The sequence below is a fragment of the Notolabrus celidotus genome, chromosome 11 (genome assembly GCF_009762535.1).
Source record: "Notolabrus celidotus isolate fNotCel1 chromosome 11, fNotCel1.pri, whole genome shotgun sequence".
NCBI classification, from domain to species: domain Eukaryota; kingdom Metazoa; phylum Chordata; class Actinopteri; order Labriformes; family Labridae; genus Notolabrus; species Notolabrus celidotus.
Genome location: NC_048282.1, coordinates 33,027,747 through 33,055,383, shown reverse-complemented (window position 1 = coordinate 33,055,383; position 27,637 = coordinate 33,027,747). Strand labels below are relative to the sequence as shown.

At 41.7% G+C, this 27,637-nt stretch overlaps 1 protein-coding gene across 2 annotated transcripts; it reads left to right on the top strand.

Moving 5' to 3' along the window:
* Positions 1-581: 581 nt before the first annotated feature.
* Positions 582-7,673, top strand: pfdn4 (prefoldin subunit 4). 2 transcript variants are annotated; one of them, XM_034696747.1, is made up of 4 exons: positions 582-688; positions 1,141-1,248; positions 3,904-4,044; positions 7,314-7,673. In XM_034696747.1, the coding sequence occupies exons 1-4, from the start codon at positions 662-664 to the stop codon at positions 7,443-7,445; spliced, it is 408 nt and encodes a 135-aa protein (XP_034552638.1). In that variant the 5' UTR covers positions 582-661; the 3' UTR covers positions 7,446-7,673. The 2 variants fall into 2 exon arrangements, with proteins under 2 accessions (XP_034552638.1, XP_034552639.1); XM_034696748.1 differs by lacking the exon at positions 582-688 and adding an exon at positions 701-769 and having other exon boundaries at positions 7,314-7,445.
* The last annotated feature ends 19,964 nt before the right edge of the window (positions 7,674-27,637 follow it).

The following is a 27,637-nucleotide window of genomic DNA, read 5'->3' as shown; positions in this document are numbered from 1 at the left end:
GCTTGGTTCCCACTCAAATCCCACATGTGAGTTAAAGCTGCTGTTGGTAGTCACAGAGTAAACATCTGTTCATTGAGAGGGACTTCAAATGTCAACACTATCCCTCCCAACCAGATTTCCTCTTAGCCCCCCCAACACAGATCGGTGTGCGCAATCATGATAGTGCCGGACTCATAACCAATCAGGACAGAGAATTGGAGATTAGCTCTGATTGGTCCGTCATAACGGGAACGAGAGGAATAATAACATTGCTTGATACAAAGCATTGGAAAACGCAGAGATTTTGCAATAGTCTCAAATTACTCCACTTACTGATGAGTACAGATGGGCATTATGACCTTTTCTTCAAACCCAGCAGAAAAAAAAGTAAAAAATTTTACACCATTACTACCAACAGCAGCTTTAATGAGATGACTTTGTAAATATAGTGTTTTTCTGGAAGTCAAGGGCTTGTTTGATGCCACATTCATTAACTTTTTTATTACCAAGAAAGTGGACACAACCAGAATGTGCTATTTAATATATTTAAGTTTGAATACTGATGAAAACCTGGTATAAGTACATATTTTCTCCTTACACTTCGGTGTCCTATCCGCTAGGGGGCAGTATAGCGGTGTTCTCATGTTAAGCCTGCTAACATTGTGCAGCCGAGGAAGCCAAGATGGCAGCCACCATGAAGGGACCTGTGGTGAGTTAAAATATAAAGAACAACTCTTTATGAATAATGCTGTTTTATACCGTTTGATCTGGAGATTAACTTATGGAAAAGGTGATGTTGTTTTTAGAGAGAAAAGGCTTCAGTTTCTGTTGCCAGGCAGATTTAAGGTCCTGGACACACCCTCGCGTGCTGCATGTCAGTGCTAGCTGTTAGCACTAGCTATATTGTTAGCTTCCTTGCTAGGAGTTAGCTAGTTAGCCAGTTAGCTGGATTTCTTCTCATATTTGTCGTCATGAAGAGTTCCAGAGCCTTACTGTAATGACAAAACAGATTCAATTATATAATAGATGTCAATTTCAGTCGGACTAATGCTGTCGTCTGTATCTGTCATGTTAACGTTTAGCTGTTCTGACCATTCATCTGTGGTTACTGATGAATAACGATGACTGTTATGGATGTAACTGGTTTCCTCTTGTCTGCAGGCAGTTGAAGATGTGAACGTCACCTTTGAGGATCAACAGAAGATCAATAAGTTCGCCAGGAACACAAACCGGATGACTGAGCTGAAAAATGAAATAGAGGCAAAGAAGGTAAGAGCCCGAGAGTCACATCACACTATTAGTACTCTGTAATCACACACTGATTAAGGCTTCTCTGTGTTCTGAGTAACAGGGACAGACCTGGCATATTTACATGGATGCTACCCTGACATGTTCATTAATATGTACTGTCCCTTTAAGTAAATAAAATAATAAATATTCTGAAATAATAAAAGCAATATGCTTTACCTTTTTTTGCATTGGCATTTTTAGAATAATAGCTTTCACTGCTCACTCTGGAAAAAACTCAACTAATTTTTATTATAAAGCATCTTTCATACATTCGAACATGCAGCCCAAAGTGCTTCACAAAAGAACAGAGACAGTAAACGACAGCAATGGATAAAATGACACAAGACTAAAGAAGATAGAGGAAGGTGATATGAAATACTTAAAAATAAAATGAATCAATTAAAATTAAATCAAATGCATACAGAAAATTAAAATAAGATAATGAAAAATGAAGAAGATTGAAAACACAAATACAAATGATGGTAAAACAATGGTCAACTCATGTGATCTGAAGAACGTTAGCATGTGCAGGTCTGTTTGCAATTTTGAATGTCAAAGAATCTGTACATAAATTCTGGGAAGATAAATCATGATCCAAAAAAGATATTATCCATCATCCATAATTTGTATACTGCATACAAGTCCTAACAAAGATATGGCAACCAAAAACCAAATGACCACATAGTATTTAGGGGTGCAACGATACTCAAAATCCACGGTTCGGTTCGATACGTTTTCGATACAGAAAAGAGAAATTTCCATGACTTTTTTTTTTACTTGTAGTTTATTGAAATTTCCAACATTTGTTTCAGCTCAAAAGCAGTTTTTAAATTAAATTAAATGTATCAGGGGCAGCTATACCTGACACATGTTCTGCTGTGCATGGGGGGGTTGCGTGTGTGTGTGTGTGTGTGTGTGTGTGTGTGTGTCTGTCTGTCTGTCTGTCTGTCTGTCTGTCTGTCTGCGTGCTCGTCTGCCGTGCGCGATAGAGAGCAGAGGAGAATTGTGAACGCGCGACCATGTAGAGATAATACATTACATGACATCCCGTCATGTAAATAAGATAAATAACATCAGGATATTTAGTCTGTTACATAAAAGAACAAGGTAGGCTATAGACCTGATCTATGAGAGAGGGAACCTTAAATCACTTCTGCTTTGACTTCCAAGGGGGGGCGGGACCCGACGGGTGCGCCCCCGATGTAACGGCAGGAAAACACTGTCCGGTATCAGGCTGAAGTCTACAGAGCATGCAGTGTAAGACCACTAGTAATGCATAAACGCACTTTAAAAATATATCATCCAGACTAGCATCACTAGAGGACCACGGTTCAACTCTGCACTGCAACCAAAGCGGATCACTCGTGCTTCCCTCTCGTGCGGGCGCGCGCTCACACACACATACGTGAACATATGAACCCAGCAGACCGTCGTGTGGTGAAATATATATTTCCATATGAAGCACAGTTAAAACAAACGTGACCGGCTTGGACTGAATGAATGTGGGAGGAGCGCGCAGATCCGCTGAACTTTCAGCACAGAGCGCCTCGTCAGAAGTTGATCAAATAAATATAAAATTGCGTATCGTTCGGTTCATAGGGCGTACCGAACCGTGACTACTGTATCGAACGGTTCGATACAGATACACGTATTGTTGCACCCCTAATAGTATTATAAATCAGCAGGCTCCCTTTATGTTCATCACCTATTTGCTATTGTTATTATCCATCCAAACACTTCTCTGTCTCTGTGATGCTCAGCTGATGAGTATCTATTTTCCTCATTCTCTGAGTGACCATTAACGCCTCACTAGTACATAGATTGTTGGCTAGAGCAGCAACACTAGCACCTCGTTGAACAGTACAGGCTGAGATGTTACAGTAGCTGTGCCCTAAGCAGCCAAACATAGATAACACAAGACTGATGGGGGTGACACTGAGCTTTATTAATAACATGATAGTTTCAGGGCTTGAGCCCAAATAGCTGCACCCTGAGTCTGCTGATGGTTCTCAATAGGCCTATGTTGTTCTGCATAGGAACAATGACATTCATCAATCAATCAATCAATCAAGCTTTATTTATAGAGCACCTTTCATACAAATCAAATGCAATTCAAAGTGATTTACAGCGACTGGATACAAGGTAAAAGCAGAAATAAAAATAATGGCAAGACATATTGGAAAAAAAAAAAGGGTTTTAAATATAAAAATAAAGAAGCATTTAAAAAGTGCAAAAGTGTTATCTATAAAATACTTAATATTTTACTGTCATGACATCGGACACGACACTCCCCTGCTAAGTTGAATAGAGTCCAGTATGTGAACCAGAGTGAATTCAGTACACAAAAACAGTCATACTTCAGTGCGTGTTGTAAGAAGGTGTTGAGTAAACTTGATGGTCACTTAACTGTGTTTACTCTACCCTCGAATCTGGCCCACACCTCTTAGCTTAACACAGCACAGTTCATCCACCGCCCTCAGAAACGACCATAATGTCCATCCCATCATCAGCGGTGTTTGAACAGATGAGTCACAGTTCAATGTGCTCTGAAGGGCAGTGCAGCCTGTGGCGCCTTGAGGTTAACAACACCCTACTTAATTAGCCTTGTAATGGTTTGTTATTGTCTCTGTGCAGAAATCGCTGCAGAACCTTCAGGATGCCAGCGATGACCTGATGATGTTCGATGACGACACTCTGTTGGTGCCTTATCAAATCGGGGACGTCTTTATCAATCACACCCAGGAGGAAACGCAAGAAATGCTGGAGGCTGCCAAGGTGGGTTTCATATTCTTTAAGGCCAAATTCCACCAGATCTGTATCCGGTCTGTCTCTGATCCGTCACGGCACCAGATCTGATAGGTTTCTATTCTAGTCAATGTGTTAACTTCCACTGGATCCACTCCTTGCGCTCTGGCTGCGTCTCTCAAGTCAGAGCCCTCCAGATCAGAGATGCAAGACTTCTATTTTTGCATCAATCTGCACACAGCAGATGGAGCAGGACAGGAAGTCAGGCACCAAAACAAAATGAAAACATCTGGTTCATTTTCAGAATAAAACACTCTGTGTTATCACCGGATCGTATTTCACTTAACTACAACAACAAACCGTCATGATGAGCGGAGCCAGGCCTGGTGTCAACAGGTCAGAGGTTTTCAGAGGACCAGGAAGACAACATGGATAAGGAGAGGAGGAGGAGGAGAATCCTTGATTGGGTATATACCGTGGGGAAAACCTCTGTCACATGACTCCAGCTGTCTGGCGGTCCTGCTCTGAGAGAGCACGGAGCAGGAGACGGATCTGGTGGAAGTCCTGTGTTAGGCCGCTCATGATCAGTGAAAGGATCTGATAAACCAGAGTCAGAGGTAATGAGATTATGGAGAAGAATTAACATTCAGTGATAGACACTGAGATTAAGTTGATTAACCAGAAAAAACATCCTTTCCGTGTGAACACATTAAAGAACAGGCAGGTAACGCATCACTGATATCAGCACATCATATTGATTCCCTATTACCGACTTTAACTCTCATGGAAAGAGCTGTGATAGAATAAAAATCATGTTTTGGTGCTCTGAGTTAGAAGTGAAATAATGAAGGAGTGCACAAAACTTCTGAAAATCCTCTCTAAACTCTCCCTGAGCTTGTGATTTGATAAATCTGGCTGTACAGATGCTGCTCGGCGCCCATTTATTTGCTTAGCTGCTGCAAATCACAAACACACCGAGAATAATCTTTAAATATGGCTCTGTTGATTTGTGAACCAAAACAGAAGCTTGGCATTTACTCCTGACGCAAGTTCTACCTCAATCTGTGGCTTTAAGAGTGTGACACAGGCTTTGAACCCCGAACTGGAACCACAGAATTTATTTCACACGCGTGTAATATTTTCCACCTGTAATAAATCAAACTTCATATTAGTGTCTTTTGTAGCTAGTTTATAATGCTTTATGTCCAAAATGTCTCTTATTTTTGTAGTTTTTCTTTGCAATCCCTAAAAGACCATTTCACAACCTTTCTTGTCATGATGCTCATTCCAACACAACCGCCTTTGTGCTCGCCAAGGATTCACAAAACTGAATTACTTCTGAGTTTTTAGCCAACAGTCTCTGAAAGGGTAGATTAAAAACCATACTTCTGTATAGCATGTGTTAGCTTAAAGGCTAGAAACAGGAAAACAGCGAGCCATGCCAAGTTAAAAGGATATAAAATCCGGGGCGCTGGTGGCCAAGCAGTCTAAAGGCTGGTTTATACTTCTGCATCACCCCTACGCAGCAGGGGCTGACACAGGCATGAGCCCCACATACTTGAGCTTTGATGTGTCCGTGTCGTGCAGCAGTTCTCCACCGAAATGCCTGAGGGCAGTGTGGTCTCTCTGATAGTTTGGTCGCCTGCTTCCATCCCCGCTATGATCTCTGTTTACTTTTCCACAGCGATTCAGAGCGTGTTATGTTAATCTACAGCTGATGACATGTTACTGTTTATCATACAGACATGATTACATGAAGAATAGAGAGGAAGAGATGAAATACACGGACGATGAGCGGGGATCCCAGAAGTGCTGTAAATGCAGGAAATACAATGCTGCAGAGCGGACCAATCACAGGGCTTGCGGTCCGCGTCGATTCTACAGGTAGTTAAATTTCGGAGGAGGTGCACGTCAGCTACCTGCGTAGGCCTCTGTGTAGGTACAGGAGCTACACAGACCTCTGGTAGGCTACACCGTCGATTCGATGCAGAAGTATAAATCAGCCTTAAGTGCCCCACATACAGAGGCTACAGTCCTCGTTGCAGAGGTTGCCGGTTTGACTCCCAGCCACGACCATTTCCTGCAGGTCTTCCCCCACTCTCTACTACCTACATTTCCTGCCTCTCTTCAGCTATCCTATCAAATAAAGCCAAAAAAGCCCCCAAAATATAACTTAAAAAAAGAATATAAAATCAGACTCAATCATTCAGTCAATCTTTATTTGTATAGCGCCAAATCACAACTAATTTATCTGAAGATGCTTTTACAAACATAGGAGGTCTAGACCATACTCTATGTCAAATTATCAACAGAGGTCCAACTTCAAGACAGGGTAAGACTCAGTCTGATCTCATCTTAATCCATCATGAGCATTGCACATGGCAATATTTAGCAAGTTACAGTGGTGAGGAAAAACTTCCTTGTAACAGGCAGACACCTCAGGCAGAACCAGACTCATGTTAGACACGCATCATGCCTCAAAAGTGTCTCCTAAACTTAATGTGTTAGATCTTGTTTTTTAAAGCCTTAAAGACAATGACACATATAACAGGCAAGATCACATCTGCAGCTTTGCAACTTCAAAAGAAAAATAAAAGCCGCATCGATCTTCCTGTTGAGCTCTGTACAAGATGAGTATTTTAACAAGACGTGTAACTACTTCTTAAAGTGTGCATGCAACAACCTAGCAGTTCATCAGGCAGGACAGGGCTCTGTGCACAGGCATCAGCACCGCTTCCAAAGCTGTCTCTTCAGTCTGTGTTGGAAGACATAAACCAATCCAGATGGCCGTGTCCACACAGGGGCGTGTGAGAACCCTCCTCGGTGCCCCCTTTAGATGACGAGCCGGTCAGTTTCATCCTCAGAGCTGATAAACTACAGAGAGCAGGAACTGACCCAGAGGAAGTTCAGATCAATGCTCGTCCTCCCCTCTGTCCCCTCCTGTTTGTCCTCGGCTTTGCTTGATGCTTCATCACACGACACAAGCAGGCTGCAGAGGCTTCCACTGATAAATGTGGAGCGGCCTGACACACGCGCACACACACACACTGAATAACAAACGTGTAAATAAAGCTTTTCATCTCATATCTGCTGATTAGCATTGAGTTCACATTTCTAAGCGGTTTTTCCTCATCATATTCTCTCCTCCATCCTTCAGACACCGTCCACACAGACCGGTCTTACAGGATCATTGTATGAAAGCTGATCTCCAGATGTGTCCTTAACCTGATGTTGCATGCCTCATGTGGTCAAATCTATCGGGTCATCATATAACCAGACTTTCTATCTTCTGTGATCAGGAAGCACTGGAGCTGGAGGTCAAAGGTCTCGAGGGGCGGGTGACAGCGATACAGGAGTTGTTGGGGGATCTGAAGATCCAGCTGTATGCCAAGTTCGGTAACAACATTAACCTGGAGGCTGATGAAAGCTGAGCGCTCACATGGACTTTGACAGCTTGCACCAGTGTGGACTTTTTGTTCAGTTCTCGTCTCACATCCTCCGAATGCTCGCCGGTCGGGGGAAGGACTCGGCCTGAACGGCTTCCATTTAAAGCTTCTGTCTTCTTTTCGGTCTTCATCTTTAGTTTTGGTAAACATAATCACAAAGTCAACAAAGGTAAATACTGTGGATTCAAATAAATGCACGTCTTTTCTTACACATTTTAATCAGTCAGTTATTTAACACTCATGTTTATTTGTACTTTGTTGGTCAAACTGAAGTAAAAATGCAAAGAAAAAATACTGTGTGGTACTTAATAAGAATATTCTACATTCATCGTCTGACTTTGTGTTTCCATACTGTGACGGTAAGATAATTAACACGTGTATTTGAGACATCAGTGTGCTCTTCAGTCCCTTTATTAGAGACTTAAACATGATTAAAATGATCCTTTGACACTTAACTGATTGAGTTAACTCTGAGTTGTGTAGTTTTGCCAGGTCAAATCAAATTCATTTAATTAGTACTTTTTCTTTCTGATCTGGAAGTTCAGGGGGTCTCAAACTTTTTAGTCCAGGACCAAAATAACAGTGCCAGAGACTGGACACACCCTTTGTCCTGAGGTGATTATCCAAAAACCTAAATCCATCCATCCATCCATCCATTTTCTTCCGCTTATCCGGGGTCGGGTCGCGGGGGTAGCAGTCCAAGCAAATTGACCCAGACATCCCTCTCCCCGGCGACCCTTTCCAGCTCCTCCTGGGGAATCCCGAGGCGTTCCCAGACCAGGCGGGAGATATAATCCCTCCACCGCGTTCTGGGTCTACCCCGGGGCCTTCTCCCAGTTGGACGTGCCCGGAACACCTCTAAAGGGACGCATCCTTATCAGATGCCCGAACCCCCTCAGCTGACTCCTTTCGACGCGGAGGAGCAGCGGCTCTACTCCGAGCTCCCTCCGGATGTCCGAGCTCCTGACCCTCTCTCTAAGGCCGAGCCCAGACACCCTTCGCAGGAAACTCATTTCAGCCGCTTGTATCCGCGATCTTATCCTTTCGGTCATGACCCACAGCTCATGACCATAGGTGAGGGTTGGAACATAGACCGACTGGTAAATCGAAAGCTTTACCTTTCGGCTCAGCTCCCTCTTCACCACAATGGTCCGATACAACGTCCGCATCACTGCTGACGCCGCACCAATCCGCCTGTGGATCTCACGCTCCATTTTACCCCCACTCGCGAGAGAGAGCAATCCACCGTTTTCCGGCAGAGAACCATGGCCTCAGACTTGGAGGTGCTAACTCTCCAAAAACTTAAATATTATATTGTAATTTAAAGAAGGTAAGAAGCAGCATACTTTTCCTCAGGAGTCATGTTGCAATAAGGTAAAAAAGAAAATTGTCTACATTGTTACTTTACATGGTTTTATCTAAAATCTATCTACAATTTTTTAACAACTAACACAGGAAAAAGAAGAGCTTATACAAATGCAGGATAAAAGAACTGAACTTGTGGTGTGAAGAATGTCTGGGTAGCTTGATTCCTCACGCAGGGATTTTAAGACTTCAAAATACAGTTATTATGTCTGGGGTTTTTCAGCTCAAGTTATCAGCTTCTGGAAGGCTAAGGGGTTGCTGACTAACTCAATGCAGTGGTTTTTGTTAAGTTTTTAGTTTTGTATTTTGAAATCACTAAAAGGCCTGTAAATTTTCAACAATGGATCCAATATGTAAGGGATAATGTATGGTTAGCAGGTTGTTATGGGAAAAAGAATCCTGACAGGGTGAGACAAGACCACCCGGAAGGGGTTCTTTTTCCCACAACAACCTGCTAACCATACATTATCCCTTACATATTACCCGGCTTTCTTGCTGATCTTCCGGTTTTGTAAGAAGCATGATTCTGATTGGTCAAAACCCCTGGACAATCTCTTGACAGCGGTTGTTAACATTCACTAACATGAGCAATAAGCACTTTTAAAAAGACGTGTTTTGAGACAGGATTTGAAAAATGGAAAGAAAATCGATGGCGGGAGTGAGTTCCAGAGGCAGGGAGCAGAGCAGCTGAAGGCCCTGGACCTCATGGTGGTTAAGCAGGCGGGTGGTGTAGTGAGGTGAATGAAAGAAGAAGAAGAAGAAGACCTGAGAGTGCGGCTGGGTTAAGTCCTTCCATAACATCCACAGATCAGCTGATGTTACAATGTTACAATGTTACAATGTTACAATGTCATTTAGCAGACGCTTTTATCCAAAGCGACGTACATACGAGAACAAGAACAACACAAGTAAAGATCTAGACAAGAGGAAACAAGATCAGTAAGAGTAACAAAGTGCTTCGAGTCAATTTGGGTTCAGGTACTGCCAAGCAGTGTAAAGGCAATGCACAAAAATAAGTAAGGAATTTTTTTTTTTTTTTTTCCCGAAATAAGGAACATCTACAATGAAGCAACCAACCAATTTAAGACCTTCCATTATCATCATCAACAATTAACATCACCACAATAATGACCAAAGTACCAAGTGCTGGGTCACTCAAGAGCTGAACACAGATTCCCAGGGTAGAGCAGGACAGTGTGAGTCAACTGTAGCTGGAAGACATGATCTGCCACTGGGGACAACAGTATCTGATTTAATTTATTATAGCAAACTCTAGTTTCATAGCTAGATCTATTAACCTAAAATCGACCTTCCTGAAGGTTCTCCTGTGGAGCTCTTGTGACCTGATTTTCACCTGATAATGAAATCTTCTCAAAGATCCTCACATGACTCAGATAAATGATGAATAGATGCAGGATCACAGGAATCTGTCATTGCAAAATTAGGAAACAGCCTTCTGCACGCTCATAAGATCTACAAGCTTTAATTACTGTTATATCGGTATGTGAATATTGTTTAATTTCTCTGTATGCACATTAAAAAAATCATAAATACAGATGCACACAACACAGGGAGTTTGCTGGTGAGATTTAGAGGATAAAACAAGTATTAAAGTTATAGAATACTGACAACTAAAATAAATATTTATCTAACAAACATGTATTCTTATTACACCTGTCTCACATGAAATGCAGCTTCAAGTGTTCTACAATCAGAGAGCGTCATGCACCGAGTGCTTTACATGAAATTATAAAGAATGAGAATAAAACGGACAGAGTGCTGTAATAAAAAGAGACAGAGAAAAACCCGCCCTGATGTTAAAAAATAAAGATGAAATACTCTACAAACCACAGAGAAAGAAGAAGAATACAGATATTAGAATGCAAACAATCAAGTTAAACAAATAATAAACACAAGAAGTTTAGTCTACATCAGGAAAGTCCGAATTAGTTTGAGGAGAGAGGGAAGAAAAGTTTTTAAAGCTTCATTTTAAAAGTATTAAGTGAGCTTGATTTGCTGATATTTGCATAATTACAAAGGATAAATCTCTGATTTTCTCCTGCTGTTGCTGAAAATCTCCAAACCAGCAGCAGATGATCAAATCAGACAGACAACCTACAGTCATGGCCAAAAGTTTTGAGAATGACACAAATTACATTTTCACAAAGTCTGCTGCTTCGGGGTTTTTGTCAGATGTTTCTATGGTATAATGAAATACAATTAGAAGCATTTCACAAGTATCAAAAGCTTTTATTGAAAATTACACAGAATTCATGCAATAAGTCAATATTTGCAGTGTTGACCCTTCTTTTTCAAGACCTCTGCAATTCTCCCTGGCATGCTGTCAATCAACTTCTGGACCAAATCCTGACTGATGGTAGTCCATTCTTGCATAATCAATGCTTGGAGTTTGTCAGAATTTGCAAGAGACAGGACTGATGGTAGAGCTCACCTCGTCTTCTCCGAACAAGCCTTCCTCCAGATGCCCCAAACAATGGGAAAGGGGATTCATCAGAGAAAATGACTTTACCCCAGTCCTCAGCAGTCCGGTCCCTGTACCTTCTGCAGAATATCAGTCTGTCCCTGATGTTTTTACTGGAGAGAAGTGGCTTCTTTGCTGCCCTCCTTGACACCAGGCCTTCCTCCAAAAGTCTTCGCCTCACTGTGCGTGCAGATGCACTCACACCTGCCCGCTGCCATTCCTGAGCAAGCTCTGCACTGGTGGTGGCCCGATCCCGCAGCTGTAAAACCTTCAGGAGATGGTCCTTGCGCTTGCTGGACTTTCTTGGGCGCCCTGGAGCCTGTTTGGCAACAATTGCACCTCTCTCCTTGAAGTTCTTGATAATTTGATAGACGGTTGACTGAGGTGCAATCTTACTCGCTGCTATAAACGTCCCTGTTAGGCCCTTTTTGTGCAATGCAATGATGGCTGCACGTGTTTCCTTGCAGGTAACCATGGCTAACAGATGAGGAACAATGGTGTCATGCACCATCTTCCTTTTAAAGTGTCCAGTCACTCAATCATGACAGATTGATCGCCAGCCTTGTCCTCATCAACACCCACACCTGTGTTAATGTGTGTGACACCTGTGTGTCATTGAAATGATGTTAGCTGGTCCTTTTGTGGCAGGGCTGAAATGCAGTGGAAATGTGTTTTTGGTGATAAAGTTCATTTTCAAGGGAAAGAGGGACTTTGCAATTAATTGCAGTTGAGCTGATCACTCCTCATAACATTCTGGAGTATATGCAAATTGCCATTATAAAAACTGAAACAGCAGACTTTGTTAAAATTAATAGTTATGTCATTTCTGTGAAGCACTTTGTAACTCTGTTTAGAAAAGTGCTATTTAAATTAAGTTTATTATTATTATTATTATTCTCAAAACTTTTGGCCATGACTGTACAATAGCTAAGTGTGTATGAAAGAGATTAGCTTAGCATAGAGGCAATAATATGATTTGTTTTCTTGATAGATTTAACATAAAGTTTGTGATGGAGGAGAAAGAGTGTCACAGTAAACACAAGAATCTGACACACAGTATAGATGACAGAAAGATAAATATGTTTTATTTTGTAAATAGTGCAACAGCTTGAGAAATCAATCCTCAAATCTAAATATGTGCCCTTTAAGTTCCAACAAACACACTCTCTCTTTCCTCTGATTGTCTCTGCTTCAGTTTCTGGAATAAACCCTTGTACATGCTCGACGGCTGGTGACTCCCACAAACATCAACAATGCACAAACCTCATTAAATCGCACCCTCCAGTGTGGCCCCGCTCCGGCTAATAAAATATCTGGGGATGATAAGAAAAAAAAAAAAAAAACAGGAACGGAGAGCTTGAAGTTACAGCACACACCTCTGGAGGATCAAGATCTCAATTAACAAGTTTCTCCTCCCCGTAGGTTTTTCCTGCTGAACATTCAGAGCTATGATTAAGAGGAACTCCGCCCACACACACTCGTCTTTATGCACAGCTTGTTAAACCGGCGGCTCAGAGCAACACACATGGAAATGACTGGACTTATTTCCCAGATGGCCTTGTTTACTCTCTGCCCCCCCCCTCTCTCTCTCTCTCTCTCTCTCTCTCTCTCTGTGCTTTTCTCTTTTTATCTATTCATATCCATCCATCCTCCTGCTCCGCTGCTTCCTCTCTAATGACACAGATGTTGATATTTATCAACTGTGCGTTTGGAGTGAACATTAGGAACGCTTTGACAGCTTTTGAAGATGATTTCCTCTGTTGTTCTTTAGCCGTCACATAAGGTGGGTCTGCAGTCTGCCTTTTTTCTGATGATTCATTTCATCAGTGTTTACCCTCAATAACAGCTGTAGAAGCCCAGCTAATTAAGCTCACACACGCCTAACACAGTCTGAATATGAGACTGAAGAAAATATGTGATAAGTGAAACACAGGCAGCAACAGCAGGAAGTGTCCAGAAGGTGTCTCTGTCTCCTCATTCATTTCACTTTGAAATCAAACCCTCACCTTGTGCTCAGATTAGCTTTTGAGTTCATTTGAATGGCTGCAGAAATTGAAGGAATGCATGAAAATAAAAGTCCTTAATGGCTCTTAGAAAACTTCTGAATGACATATAATTAAAATCATAGAAATATATGCAGAGATAGTTGGAGGATGCATTAAAAACGAAGCTAAGAGTCATAACACGTCCTTAATATGGACTCTAGATTCAAAGTTTGATATGCAGACATCATCTGTTCATTATATCTCCCTTCTACTTCCTCAATAAAATAAAACACTGTAGGTTTCCTTGACTTTGTGCACACCGTGTTGTCCTCTGCATCGGTGCCACGGTGGAAAAAAATTGTGTTTGCTCACTGTCTTTGTACGCCGGCTCAAATGTCAGGAGAGTCAATCCAGACGCTTTGAGAAATCCACCGCAGCCTCAGCCATTCTTCATCACTTTACAGATTTTTCTTTCTCAGCCAGCTTATAACCACGAGGAGTGAGGAGGGATCTAACCGCTGCTCGAAAAGCACAATCTCACACGCCACCTGTCAAAGGCTGTGCAATTCATATATATCCTGGGAGCTAATGCCAGGGTTGGAATTATAAAGAAAACTGGTCAACTGTAAATGGCTTTATTTGAATCACTTTTAATATATACATATATTTTGACAGAGCACAGTGAATGCATAAGGAAGGGAAGGGAAATTACACTGAAAGAAATGCCTTGTCACATTCGAACAACCGAGGGAACTTAATTACAAAAAGAAATGCTGCTTTTCTGTTTCACACCAATTTAAAAAAGAGGTGGCAGAGGACACTTATTCTTAACTCCAGTAGAAGTGTAACAAAAAAGAACCGGACTCAACCTGTTTTTGGAAACAAAAGGCAAAGATTGCAGGCACTCTAGTGTACACTTAGTGTTAAAATATGCATGTTGTTGATGGTGGCGCCTTATGTTGCATATAACATGTTGAAAAATGCATTGAGTAGAGATTGTTGTGTTAAAGGCACTATGAGGAGTTTTTCACCAGCTGAGAAACAGACTGAAACCAACACTGATGCCTCTTTATGACCCTCAAAAGCAAACAAAACCATAAACAACAACACTGATACCTTCTCTGTTGTCATTTTTAATGCCTTATACCACTCAGTGGGGGTAGGTGTCAGACCACATGATTGACATTTGGCTTTAGAAACACCCTTTTTCGGGTGTTTTCATGGCAAATAATCACATTGAGTAATACATCTGGCTGTTAAAAGACAGCAGGGTGAGGTTTATGTTGAAAACACTACTTTTGCATGTACAGAACAAGAGATAAAAGGTATCACTTTGTCCACAATGGGGTGCCAAAATTGATATAAATCAAAAGTTCCTCACTGCAGCTTTAACATGCTGGTAGAGAAAAATCATAGAAGACTAAAATCATACCTGATACCAGTTTATGAGCCACTTTATGACCAAGCAGTAAGGCACAAGACACAGGAGTTACTTTAAAGATAAGCTGTGGTTATATCTTAACCTAATTCAAGGAAACCACATCTACAAACCTAAATGATAAGAACTAGTCCTTTAAAAGAGGACAACTTAATAAAACTGTAATTAACAAGATAAATGAAGGGTGCAAAACGAATAAGCAGATGTAACATAATGAGATAATATAGAACCTCTCTAGTGGTTTGATATCCAAATGAAACACAAGGGGCAAAATAAAATGCATGCTAAGTTAAACCAACAGTGATCAGATCACACGTCCAGATCAATTCAATCCAATTAAAAAAAGATGATCTTTACTGCAATAATAAACATGTTTACAGCCTGGTTCAGAAAATGATTTAGGTCTGAATAACACATTTCCCTGTTGGCACCATAGACTGTATAAATAATGGACGTAGTATCTGTGACGTTACCCATCTGTTTCTGAAGCGCTGTTTTGAAGCCAATGGAGCCATATTGCTGCTGTCGAGCGATTGCGACGTAAAGAGGCGGGCTTGGAGCCTCCTAGCCAACAGCTACAGTGTTCCTGCAGTCAGCTGTGCCTCTCATTGGAAGACTCGTAATCTCAATATCTTCGAAATTGCCGTGTTAGAAAAAAATTCAACCCCCGTACAGTGTGTGCCGATCAAGAAATGAGCTATCCAGACTACACTCGTCTTTTGTACCAGGCTGTAAACATGTTTATTTCTGCTGTAAAGATCGGCTTTTTTGAATTGGTGTGTATGTGGTTTCTGGTACTTCTGGAGCCAGCCTCAAGTGGATCCTCCATGAACTGCAGTTTTTAGCACTTCTGCATCGGACTCATATTTTTAGACCAGAGGTTGCCGCTTGCTTTGCACACACTGTATGAGAGGGGATTGTTTTATAACTTGTTATTCTTGAAGATATCAAACTTACAAGTTTTGCCCAAATAAGGGCATAGCTGACTTGATTGACAGGCACCCTGTAGCTGTTTGCAAAAAAGGCTAAAGGCCCGCCTCTTTACCTCACTGTAGCTCAGACAAAGTTAGGTTGAGTTCAGCATTTCCAATATGGCACCCGCCAATGATTGGCTTCAAAACAGGTCTTCAGGAACAGATGGGTGACGTAATGGGTACTACATCCATTTATTATACAGTCTATGGTCCGGATTTACTAACGTGTCTTTGGTGTTGGAATGGAGCAATATGTAAGCTAGAGGAGTCAAAAGCTACCCCTAAAAAGAGGCCACAACAACAAATAAACAGCTGATCCGTGTGTATCCGTGCTCATGCAGTGAATGAACACCAGTCCGAAAATAGTGCCAAAAGAAAGGGGGTTTAGCTCCAATTTTTTCTACTGGTGCATGCATTTGCACCGTGATGAGTGCCTGGACCATATTTTCTTAACTTTGGCGAAATTGGAGGCCCCGTCCACAGCGAATTGTAGCCTAGCTTGCCTGCCGGTCCTTTGGGAATTTTCTCATTAAAGGGGAAGAGCTCACCGGCACGCATTGTGGCTAGCAGGAGCACTAGTGTAATGTAACTCATACGACCCCACTTCAAAAAAAACTGAAATATCCCTTTAAGTCCATACCCACAAGCTGGAGGAAAACGTGCAGAAATATGGATGAAATTAAACCCAGAGTGGATCCATATCTAACATAGATTATACATGAGCCTTTAGAGTCTTGTCTTCCCTTGGCCAAACCTTTTGGTATGAACAGTGCCATCCCTCATAGCCAGGTCGGTCAAAGACAAAGAAATAATGATTAGTATAACAGAAATATAATCCTACAGTGTAAAAATGTGAATTCTTAATTTAAAAATTGTCAGATTATATGCAACAAATGCTCTGCTACTAAACCAAACTAAGTTTGTTAACTGTGTGGCTGACTGCAAATTAAAATGAACAGGTGTTGTGAAGAAACTAATGGTGTTGATGGGAAAACTAATGAGGTGAGAGTGTGACTGGAGGTGATAATATTATGTGGCCTTGGCCATCACAGCCAAAAGAGCAAAGACCATCAGCGCAAGGACTGATTACCTCTATAAACTTATTTTTAAGTGCCTGAAAATGCTGCTGCAGCGTAGGTGGAAGGCATGGTTATTTATAGGACACTGCAGAAACAACCTCTTTTGTATATGTGTCCACAGCAAAGATTAAAAACCCCACTTACACATGGAGAACAAGAGCAGCATTAGGAGGTTAGAGATGCTGCCTGTGTCCACAGGGGGCACCAAAATTGAGAGAAACCAGAAGAGCTTAAGTACAGAATACATTTGACTATCTATAACCTATTGGTATAAATATAAATTCCAATATCCCTTACTTAATATTTTATGACATTTTCAACCCATCCATCTTCCTCTGCTTATCCGAGTCCGGGTCACAGGGGGAGCAGTCTCAGCAGGAAAGCCCAGACACTCCTCTCCCCGGTCACTTCCACCACCTCCTCTGGGAGGATACCGAGGCGTTCCCAGGCCAGCTGAGACATATAATCTCACCAGTGTGTCTCACCTGTGGCCTCTTTCCACTCGGACATGCCCGAAACACCTCCCCAGGGAGACCTCCGGGACACATCCTTACCAGATGCCCGAACCACCTCATCTGGCTCCTCTCGATGTGGAGGAGCAGCGGCTCTACTTTGAGTCTGAGCTCCTGACCCTCTATCTAAAGCTGATCCAAGACACCCTGTGGAGAAAGCTCATTTCAGCCGCTTGTATTCGTGATCTTGTTCTTTCGGCCACTACCCACAGCTCGTGACCATAGGTGAGGGTTGGAGCTTTGCCTTCTGGCTCAGCTCTCTCTTCACCACAACAGATTTGCTGGCATTTTACAGACCAACAATAAAAAACTACCACCATGATAATTAATGTTGATAATACTTGTTTTTTTCCATCGTAAGTCCTAGAGCGCCACGACACAAGGATGACCTCGTCTACTTGACTGAAAAACCCACCCGAGTCTCTGAGTGATGGGACAGGATATGAGGGTCCTTAGCCTCGACAGCTGCAGTGCTGCATATTCTGAGAGAATGTCAAGTAAGCTGCATCAGGGGGGTTAAGCAGAGAAGCCTAAAAAACACAAAGAATATGGAGTGCAGTGAAGAGACCATGTGTCAGGGGCTGCGGAGGCACAACGCAGCGGCGCACCTGTGTGAACAAATGTCTCGGAGCATTTAGGAAAGGGCACAAAGCTCAACCTGCAGATGCAACGGAGGACTGGGAAGTTTTTTTCTCTTTGAGTGAGACTTTCAAGACTAATTAATTTGCCGATAATGAATTCCATTCCTTCACCTCCCGGACAGGGACTCAGGATTTATGTGTGGAGGCTGGGATATCTTCTGTCATTCATTTCATTACTGTCTGTCAAGTTGATCAGCCGAGACAATAAAGGCTGAATTCCACTGCGGCGGCGAATGAATCATCTGAATGATGAAGACAAGTTCTTGTGTGGACTGATCCCTCTGTGAGCATTCTGTGCGTGTGTGTGTGTGTGTGTGTGCGTGTTTGTGTGTGGCATCAGTGCAGCAATCAAGACTTATAAGTGCTTTGAAAACAAATTGGTGTCCCAGAGCTAACATGCAGTGGTTTATTTAAAGATTTGTTTATCTTTCATTTATGATTTCCCTGAATTGGAAATTAAAATGTTCGCTCATAAATCAAGTCTCCGTCTAGGATGGTGAAATGTGTGGGAGTGTGAGCTTGTAAGTCCCCATCAGTTATCTATTTTAATCAGTGGCCCCTCATATGCAGTGAATATTACTTGAGAAATGCATTTCCATATCCATCATGGAACAATAGACCAAATAACTCACCATATGAAAGACACTAGAATGCCTCCAAATATTTCAATGAATATCATTACCAAAGCCTGAATTTATGACAGTTACATTGCAGGGACCTTGAGGAAACATTCAAGCTGTCAGGAGACGGTTTGAATTGCTGCCAGGAAGTGATAGACAGCTCAAATCTCACCAAATATTCACATCTGATTAGACTTCTTACATAGATCTCTCTGTATGTAACTAATATGTCTAGAAATGGGTCAGATCATTTCAGACACATGATTGGTGCGGCGGTTTTAAAGGAAACGTCAGTCATTAAATCAATTTGGTACAGACTCTAATATCCCGCTAACTATTGGATGGATTGCCGTGAAATTCTGTCATAAAAATCAAGTTTCCTTGAGAAGAAAGTGACGTTAGCTACCCACTTCAATGTCCTCTAACCCCATGAGGTTCACCTTTTTAATTTTCACTCAACTGTTGTTTCACTGCCTTAAGATCTCATGCAGATATTCATGGTCCCCAGATAGTGCATCCTTGTGACTGCGGTGACTCCCTGAAGTTACCTCTCAGGGAGCCATGAGATTGTCATTTTTAGTTTGATATTAAAATACCTCAACAACCATTTGATAGATTTATATTTAGACATTAAGTACAGAGATGCATGTTCCCCAGATGATGAATCTTTCATGCCTTGTGTGATTCCTTGACTTTGTAATACAACTATAAGGTTGATGTGGACATTTTAAAAAGTTTGATACTTCCATAGTTTTTGAATGAATTGAAAATAATGTGTTTACATTCTTGGTCCCCAGATGAAGAACCTGGTGACCTTTGTGATCCCCTAACTTTCCCTAAAGAGCAACTTTGAGGTTCAGATTGTACATGTTATACTCAAGTATCTCACTAACCACTACATTAAATGCACACAAATCATGATCCCCAGGAGATAAGCCTCAGTGACTTTTGGGACCCCCTGACTTTCCCTGAAGAACAACTTTGAGGTTAACATTTTCTACTTAACTATCCCAATAACTATTGAATGAAATGCAAAAAAAAAGCTGTGCCTCCTGTACATTCATGGTCCCCAGGAGATAGGCCTCAGTGACAGTTAGATCCCCTGTCTGTACATAAAGAATAACTTTGAGGTTCACATTTGACATTTTCTACTGAAGTATCTCAATAACCATTAAATGAAATGCAAATAATTTTATACATACTGTATATTCATGATCCCCAGAAGAAGAACCTGGTGACTGTTGTGATCCTCTTATTTTACCTGACGAGCAACTTTAAGGTTCAGATTGTACAATTTATACTCAAGTATCTCAATAAACATTAAATTAAGTGCCGAAAAAATCTTAACACACTTTACATTCATTATCCTCAGAAGATAAACCTCAGTGACCTTTGTGATCCTCTTACTTTCCCCGAAGAGCAACTTTGAGGTTCAGATTGTACATTTTATACTCAAGTATCTCAATAAACATTAAATTAAATGCCCCCAAAAAAATCTGTACCTATTGTACGTTCATGATCCCTAGGAGATAAGCCTCAGTGACTGTTGGAATCCCCTGACTTTACATGAAGAATAACTTTGAGGTTGAACTTTGACATGTTCTACTCAAATATCTCATTAACCATTAAATGGAAAGAAAAAAAATCTGTACATACTGTACATTCATGATCCCCAGATGAAGAATCATAGTGACTTTTCCTCAAAATTTACCTGAAGAGTACCTTTGAGGTTCACATTTTATACTCAATAATCTCAATAACCACTAAATATAATATAAACAATTCTGTACCTACTGTACATTCATGATCCCCAGAAGAAGAACCTGGTGACTTTCGTGATCCCCTGACTTACTTATGGTAAACATATGAGGTTCACATTCAAAGTTTATACTGAAATATTCAAACAGCTATTCTGTGGATTGCCATTACATTTTGTTGATATATGCATTGTCCTCAGATGATGAATCTTGGTTCCTTCAGTGGATTTTTCTTTGCACAGTCACATTAGGGACATAATTCTTGAAGTGTCTTGACAGCCATTGAAGGGATTGCTGTGATATTTGGTGGAGTCATTCACGGTACCCTTGAGGTAACTTTTATCACTTTGGAATCCTGTCACGTTTTTGTCTGCCACCATTGCTTGAATTTTTTTTAGCTTATGAACAGGAAAGATTTGTTTTATGGGCTGTTTAAGAAAAGATTAGCATGCTGACAAACCAATGTAAAGTGTGGAGTAATTAGCCAAACAAACACTCTAAAAACTGAGATCCCAACTTTCTACTTCAGTCCAACCTGACAGACTTTCTGGTGCACTTTAAGGCCCAATTCCAATCACCCCACTTGATTGTACCTCTGTGTCATGACTCTGTTTCACCTTATCTCTAGCAGAGTGTCTCATCTCTTTTTGGGCGTGAGGGGCAGAGGTCATTAAGCCGTGAAGCAACAATGTACAGTCTAACCTGCGTCACACAGGGAATTATGAGAATGTTTCATAGTGGAGGTGGTTAAACAAAAATGAAAAAATGGCTACACCTTTCAAAGTAATCATGCAAAAGACTCAAATCTGTTCAGATGTCTTATTTTAAGATAGAAGCAGAGGGATACATAATACCATCATTATAAGTGTGTTAAATCAAGCCAAAAAGTAGCTATTCAAAATCTCGGTTAAACCAAGATTATAACGATCTGTGTGTGACGTAACGTCTCTGTGTCCTTTGTATAAAGCTTGAAAATGATTGCGTAGTACAAAAGGGGCACTCCAGAACCAGGCGTTGAGCCAAGGAGCACAGTTTTGGCAATGGGCCTAAGTCTTCTCGCTAATAAAGTGCTACAGTCATGCTCTCACCTCTCCTCAGTAATGCAGAGTTATTTTTAATCACGCATACCCCAGTGCACTGCTACCTTGGTGGTCCAGTCCAGTTACGTGTGCTGAGCTCATGACCACCGGGTGCTCGCTCTAACAGGCCAATCTAAAGTCCTGTGTGTTGCTCAATGTTGCTGCAATGGCATTTACTGTGCGAGGATGAATGCTGCACATTCACTCCAGGCAGGATTTTCCCCAAGTACAGATTTAAACCAATGATCCTTCAGTCACATTAGTGTTGCACCGACTCAGCTCTACTGTCGCCCAATTAGCTTCAATTTATGGGTCGACAACAGCCAATAACAGCACAAAAAGGAGGTTTACTGTGGTCATCCTTTATGATGACTCTGTTCTGCTATTCTGTGATATCTGTAGTATTCATCTCTTCCTCTTTCCTCTCTGAAACAAACACATGCTTTAATTGGAAGGGGAGGATAAAAGAAGAAAACAAGAATGAAGTATGACTTGTCAGTTTTTCATCTAATTGCTTGACAACAAATTGAAGCACAAGCTAAATCATCATCTGGAAGTGACGGAGCAATAAAAGGTTCATCAAATCATCGCATTGCATTCATCCGTGTTGCTGAATTCCATTATAAATCCTCATTCATGTGCTCTGCGAGTTCCATTATGAAGCCTGACACTGTGATGTCTGTGGGAGTTGTTCACCTTGATCCTGCTGCTGAGTCTCTTCTATTAACACCTCGGTAGGTGCTGTGCTGTGCTTTCACTCCAGTTCTAGTTTCAATACATCACTCAGCTCCAACTGGCAAATGTAACTCTGATGTGTGCCAGTAAGCAGATGTCATCCTGCCAATAAATCATGTATTGAATGCTCTCAGATGGGCCACTCGATTGGTCCTGGAGAAAATACTTACAATAACTGATGCAGAGGAATATATGATATTGCAGCACAACTCAGTCGAGCCTTACCAAACAAGATTTAATTGGAAGGGGTTCAATAGCCCCAGAACCATAAAATACATCGCATGGATGTGGCACTGTTTGGTTTTTGGACCTTTGAGTATATTTATATCCAATACTTAAAAGTGTCTGGATGTTTTAAAGAGTGAAGTTTGGCCCAATAACTACACTATATTACCAAAAGTATTCGCTCACCTGCCTTGACTCACATATGAACTTAAGTGCCATCCCATTCCTAACCCATAGGGTTCAATATGATGTCGGTCCACCTTTTGCAGCTATTACAGCTTCAACTCTTCTGGGAAGGCTGTCCACAAGGTTGAGGAGTGTGTTTATAGGAATTCTTCCAGAAGCGCATTGGTGAGGTCACACACTGATGTTGGTGGAGAAGGCCTGGCTCTCAGTCTCCGCTCTAATTCATCCCAAAGGTGTTCTATCGGGTTCAGGTCAGGACTCTGTGCAGGCCAGTCAAGTTCATCCACACCAGACTCTGTCATCCATGTCTTTATGGACCTTGCTGTGTACACTGGTGCACAGTCATGTTGGAAGAGGAAGGGGCCCGCTCCAAACTGTTCCCACAAGGTTGGGAGCATGGAATTGTCCAAAATGGTCCAAAGTTCCTTTCACTGGAACTAAGGGGCCAAGCCCAGCTCCTGAAAAACAACCCCACACCATAATTCCTCCTCCACCAAATTTCACACTTGGCACAATGCAGTCCGAAATGTACCGTTCTCCTGGCAACCTACAAACCCAGACTCGTCCATCAGATTGCCAGATGGAAAAGCGTGATTCATCACTCCAGGGAACGCGTCTCCACTGCTCTATGGTCCAGTGGCGGCGTGCTTTACACCACTGCATCCGATGCTATGCATTGCACTTGGTGATGTATGGCTTGGATGCAGCTGCTTGGCCATGGAAACCCATTCCATGAAGCTCTCTGCGTACTGTACTTGGGCTAATCTGAAGGCCACATGAAGTTTGGAGCTCTGTAGCAATTGACTGTGCAGAAAGTCGGCGACCTCTTTGCACTATGCGCCTCAGCATCCGCTGACCCCTCTCCGTCAGTTTACATGGCCTACCACTTCGTGGCTGAGTTGCTGTTGTTCCCAAACTCTTCCATTTTCTTATAATAAAGCTGACAGTTGACTGTGGAATATTTAGGAGCGAGGAAATTTCACGACTGGATTTGTTGCACAGGTGGCTTCCTATGACAGTTCCACGCTGGAATTCACTGAGCTCCTGAGAGCGACCCATTCTTTCACAAATGTTTGTAAAAACAGTCTGCATGCCAAGGTGCTTGATTTTATACACCTGTGGCCCGGCCAAGTGATTAGGACATCTGATTCTGATCATTTGGATGGGTGAGCGAATACTTTTGGTAATATAGTGTATTTCAGATTGTTAGCTGGGCATCTTAAGTAAGGGATACTGTGTAATGAGGAGGTGGTCATGCAAGACAGAATCTGCATGGATGACAGGTGGGATCAGAATCAGAATCAGAAATATTTTATTGATCATGTCATTACAGTTGCTCTACACAATAGGTTATACAAATACAATAATAAGCTCTGTAGAAAATAAATACATGGTTGAAGTCCCCAGAGATCAGGAAGAGGGCACTGTGGTGGTCCGTCTGGAGTCTGGCTATGGCAGCATTGAGGTCGTTGGACGCCGTAGTCGTGTTAGCAGAGGGGGGATGTAAACAGCTACCAGTATGACATGTGAGATCTCCCTGTGCAGATAATGTGGTCAGAGGCCCACAGCGCTCTCGATGCTATCCCGGTCTGCCTGGACAGTCTGGAAGCCATCAATGGAGACGTTGTGGTCGGGAATATCCTGATGCAGCCACTTTTTCCTGAAGCACACCATGCTGCATTCCTGAAACTCTGTTTGACTCACGTTGCAAATGATGAGAGAGGAGAGACACGGCTTCTAACTCCTCTCCATAAAACTTCTGTCTTCTTATACCAGCTCTGCTCCTGTAGCTCTACGCCTCCTCTGCCTCTATGCGTCCTAAATCCCTAGAGTTCTGCAGGAATATTCAGCGGTTCGGCCAATGAGCCGGCAGGTTGTCCCCGGTGTTGCTCTCACTATTGAGGATTAAAAACCATCGTTATGGGGTTTTTACCAATCAGAATCAAGCATTTGAGACAGTTGGATGATCACTTAGAAAGCTGGGTAATGACTGAGATTGTTATAGATCCATAGTATGGACAAGCTTTTTGGATGAGAGGTGAAACATCGTGAAAAACCTTGACTAAATCCAGTTGGCCGACGTTGAGTCAAAAGAAACGGGCGATCTGACAGGGAGTTGAAATGAGGACAACGTTTCAGCACAGTGCACATTAAAACGGTGTTAACTTCTTTATTATAGGTCACTATAACACACAGTGAATCACTTACTATCTGTGTCAGGGCACCAACCACCATCTACTCGTGGTCAGCCTAGCTTGAAGGTTATGCATTCCTACGACACCCATTCAGTGAAATCTCCTCTCTCTGTGTAAGAGTAATTTTTTAACCTTTACCATTTTATTAAATTATTGCATGACACTGATTGCTCCAGGGTTATACATTTCATCACCTTTTCAAACCAGCGAGAAAGTGAGTTCACACAAAAAAACATCAAAGACAGAAATAAATTGTGTGAAAACCCCCAAAACCCTTGGCAGAAAATTGTGTGTTAATGTCAGACCCTCTTTGCTCATATTAAGAAGCTGATTTAGAAAAAGTGGTTTTCTAAGACCTTAATAAATTGAATATTGGAGGCTTTTAGTCAATTCTAGAAAAAGACTATTTAACAGTCCCTCCAGGAAGTTGCGATTTCACGATCGCAACTATCAACGCAAATTCAACCAATCAGCGCGATTTTTTCGCGGCCTTGCAATTTTATACAATCAACGCAACTTTCTCGCAACTTTGACCAATTACCTTAATCTCAGCCCCTGTACGTCATCAGTTTTGTCATCAATTTCACTTCCTAGGAACATAAACATAAGTCCTCACTTGATCGGCACTTTTCAACAGCAAAACACGCACAGAGAACGGGTGAAAAGAGAGGACGGCAGGCAGGACAAGTGACCATGACAACGTTATTATTTATAGATTGAGGGGCTCAGTGTTAGCTTGGTCTCTACCTGCAGCAGGTGTACTTCATGAACCAGCTCTCCCTACCTCCATTCATCTGTCTCATCTTCATTGATGATTTTTACCCCCCGGTGTGCGTTAGTGACAAAGACACAACCCGGGGACGTCTGTTTAATATTTGAGGTTTGACGTTGTTGCCGCCATCACCATAAAAAACTCTGCATCTACAGCTTGATTTAATCCAGTTTGGTGAAACATCAGACACATTTAGTAAGTTTTGATCAACTCCTGGTCAACAAAGATGCAGATTCATTTCAGAGTGCGTGAACTGCCTGTCAAGTGCCTCCGTCACTGCGAGGTAGTGATGTGCGGATCGATACTGAAATATCGATACTTCCGATACCGGATCTTTATACTCTAAAATCGATTCTCAAATCAAAATATCGATACTTTTGATACTTCAATCATTTGAGGCAATGTATATCATTAACAGGAACAAAGTTGAAAGTAACTAAATCAATGAGATCTCTAAATGATACGCGGTTGGTGGGAACTACTAGTTCTAGTTCTTAATAATTAAACAATAATTTATTGTAATTGTTTTATTGTTTTACTTATTTTCTTTTTTGTTTATGTTTAAAACACCATTTTCACATATTTCGTATGATTGTGTCCTCTGTTTGGTTTTTCTGTTGTTGTATTAGCTCGGCTATATCGTAAATGAGGCCTCTACCTCGATATACTTACGAGTTTAAAATAAATAAATAAATTACTCAGAAATGCACTACTTTTTTAAGATTTACCAGACACAATAGGTGTATTTGCACAAAGTATCGGTATCGGATCGGTATCGCCGATACCAGCCTGAATTTTACTCAGTATCGGATCGGAAAGGGAATTGGTGGTATCGAACATCACTACTGCGAGGTGCATTCAGGGACCGTCGTAAATGTGCAATACAGTCCTTTCATGGCATTTTTCTGTGAATCAAGAGAATCAAAACACAGTCACAGTGGCCACATCAAGAATGTTTTCTAAAAACAACTGTAATTTAGCGTATTTACTTGCCCCTGAGATGTTATTGGGGGGAAAAAGCCCCCCAAAAAAATCGCAACTTTCACCGCAATTTTTTTCAAAAAGCTGTCGCAAATTCAGGCTTTTTGGGCCGCAACAATCACAAAAAAATCCTGCGAAATCCTGGAGGGACTGATTTAAGAGCAACAGCAGAGAGCTGAGTTATTGCGACTGACTGTGATTTCAGATCCCGGCAAACCAGCTGCAACGACATAGATCATACGTTATACAGTCCCCTCCAAAAGTATTGGAACAGTAAGCCAGTTCCCTTATTTTTGGCTCTACAAACCACCACAATTGATTTGAAATGAAACAAACAAGAGGAGAGACAAGAGGAGAAGTTTTTCATTCATTCAAACATTGATTGTTGTTTTGTTGGTTGGCGTGATCACGGCCGACAGTGACCAGTTATTAAAGATCAACATGTTCACGAATCGGCTCGTCATCACTACAGGGTCCGGATGGACGCTACAATACATATATATAGTTTCTGTAGGACTTACTGAACGTCATTAATTATTCTGGTTGTTGGTGAGAGCTTTTTAGACTCTGATCCGGACTACAGTCCTGAGCAAAGCACCTCATCGGGTCAGAGGGGACAGGCCCGAGGACGAGCGAGAGGGGCAGTAAATAGAGTCAGGGGAAGTAGAGGCAGGAGACGGGGACTCGGAGGAGTGAACGCTGGGGAAATGTACGCGCAGGAGGAGGGCAGAACGGCTGGACGGGATTTGATTGGTTTAAAATTTGGGGAGCCAAAAAACGGTGATTGGTTGGTGTTTTCCCAGGTTTACTCCGGCTGTAGATAGCAGGTTTTTTTCACTCTTTTTTAGGAACACATCATGTATTGATTACCATCAGGACATAAAGATCATTTTAACCAGTATGACAAAAAGTGTATCTAAATCTGATTACCAACCCCAGCTTTAAAGGACATCTTATTTGTTTCATTTCAAATCCATTGTGGTGGTGTATAGAGCCAAAAATAAGGTAATTGGCCTCACTGTTCCAATACTTTTGGAGGAGACTGTACATGGTATTTTCATTAACCTGCAGGATCTTAAAATCTGAATAAAGTGACCAGATATCAGGAAAACAGTTACCTAGTAATCCTAGATTTGACGTTTTTGACTGCG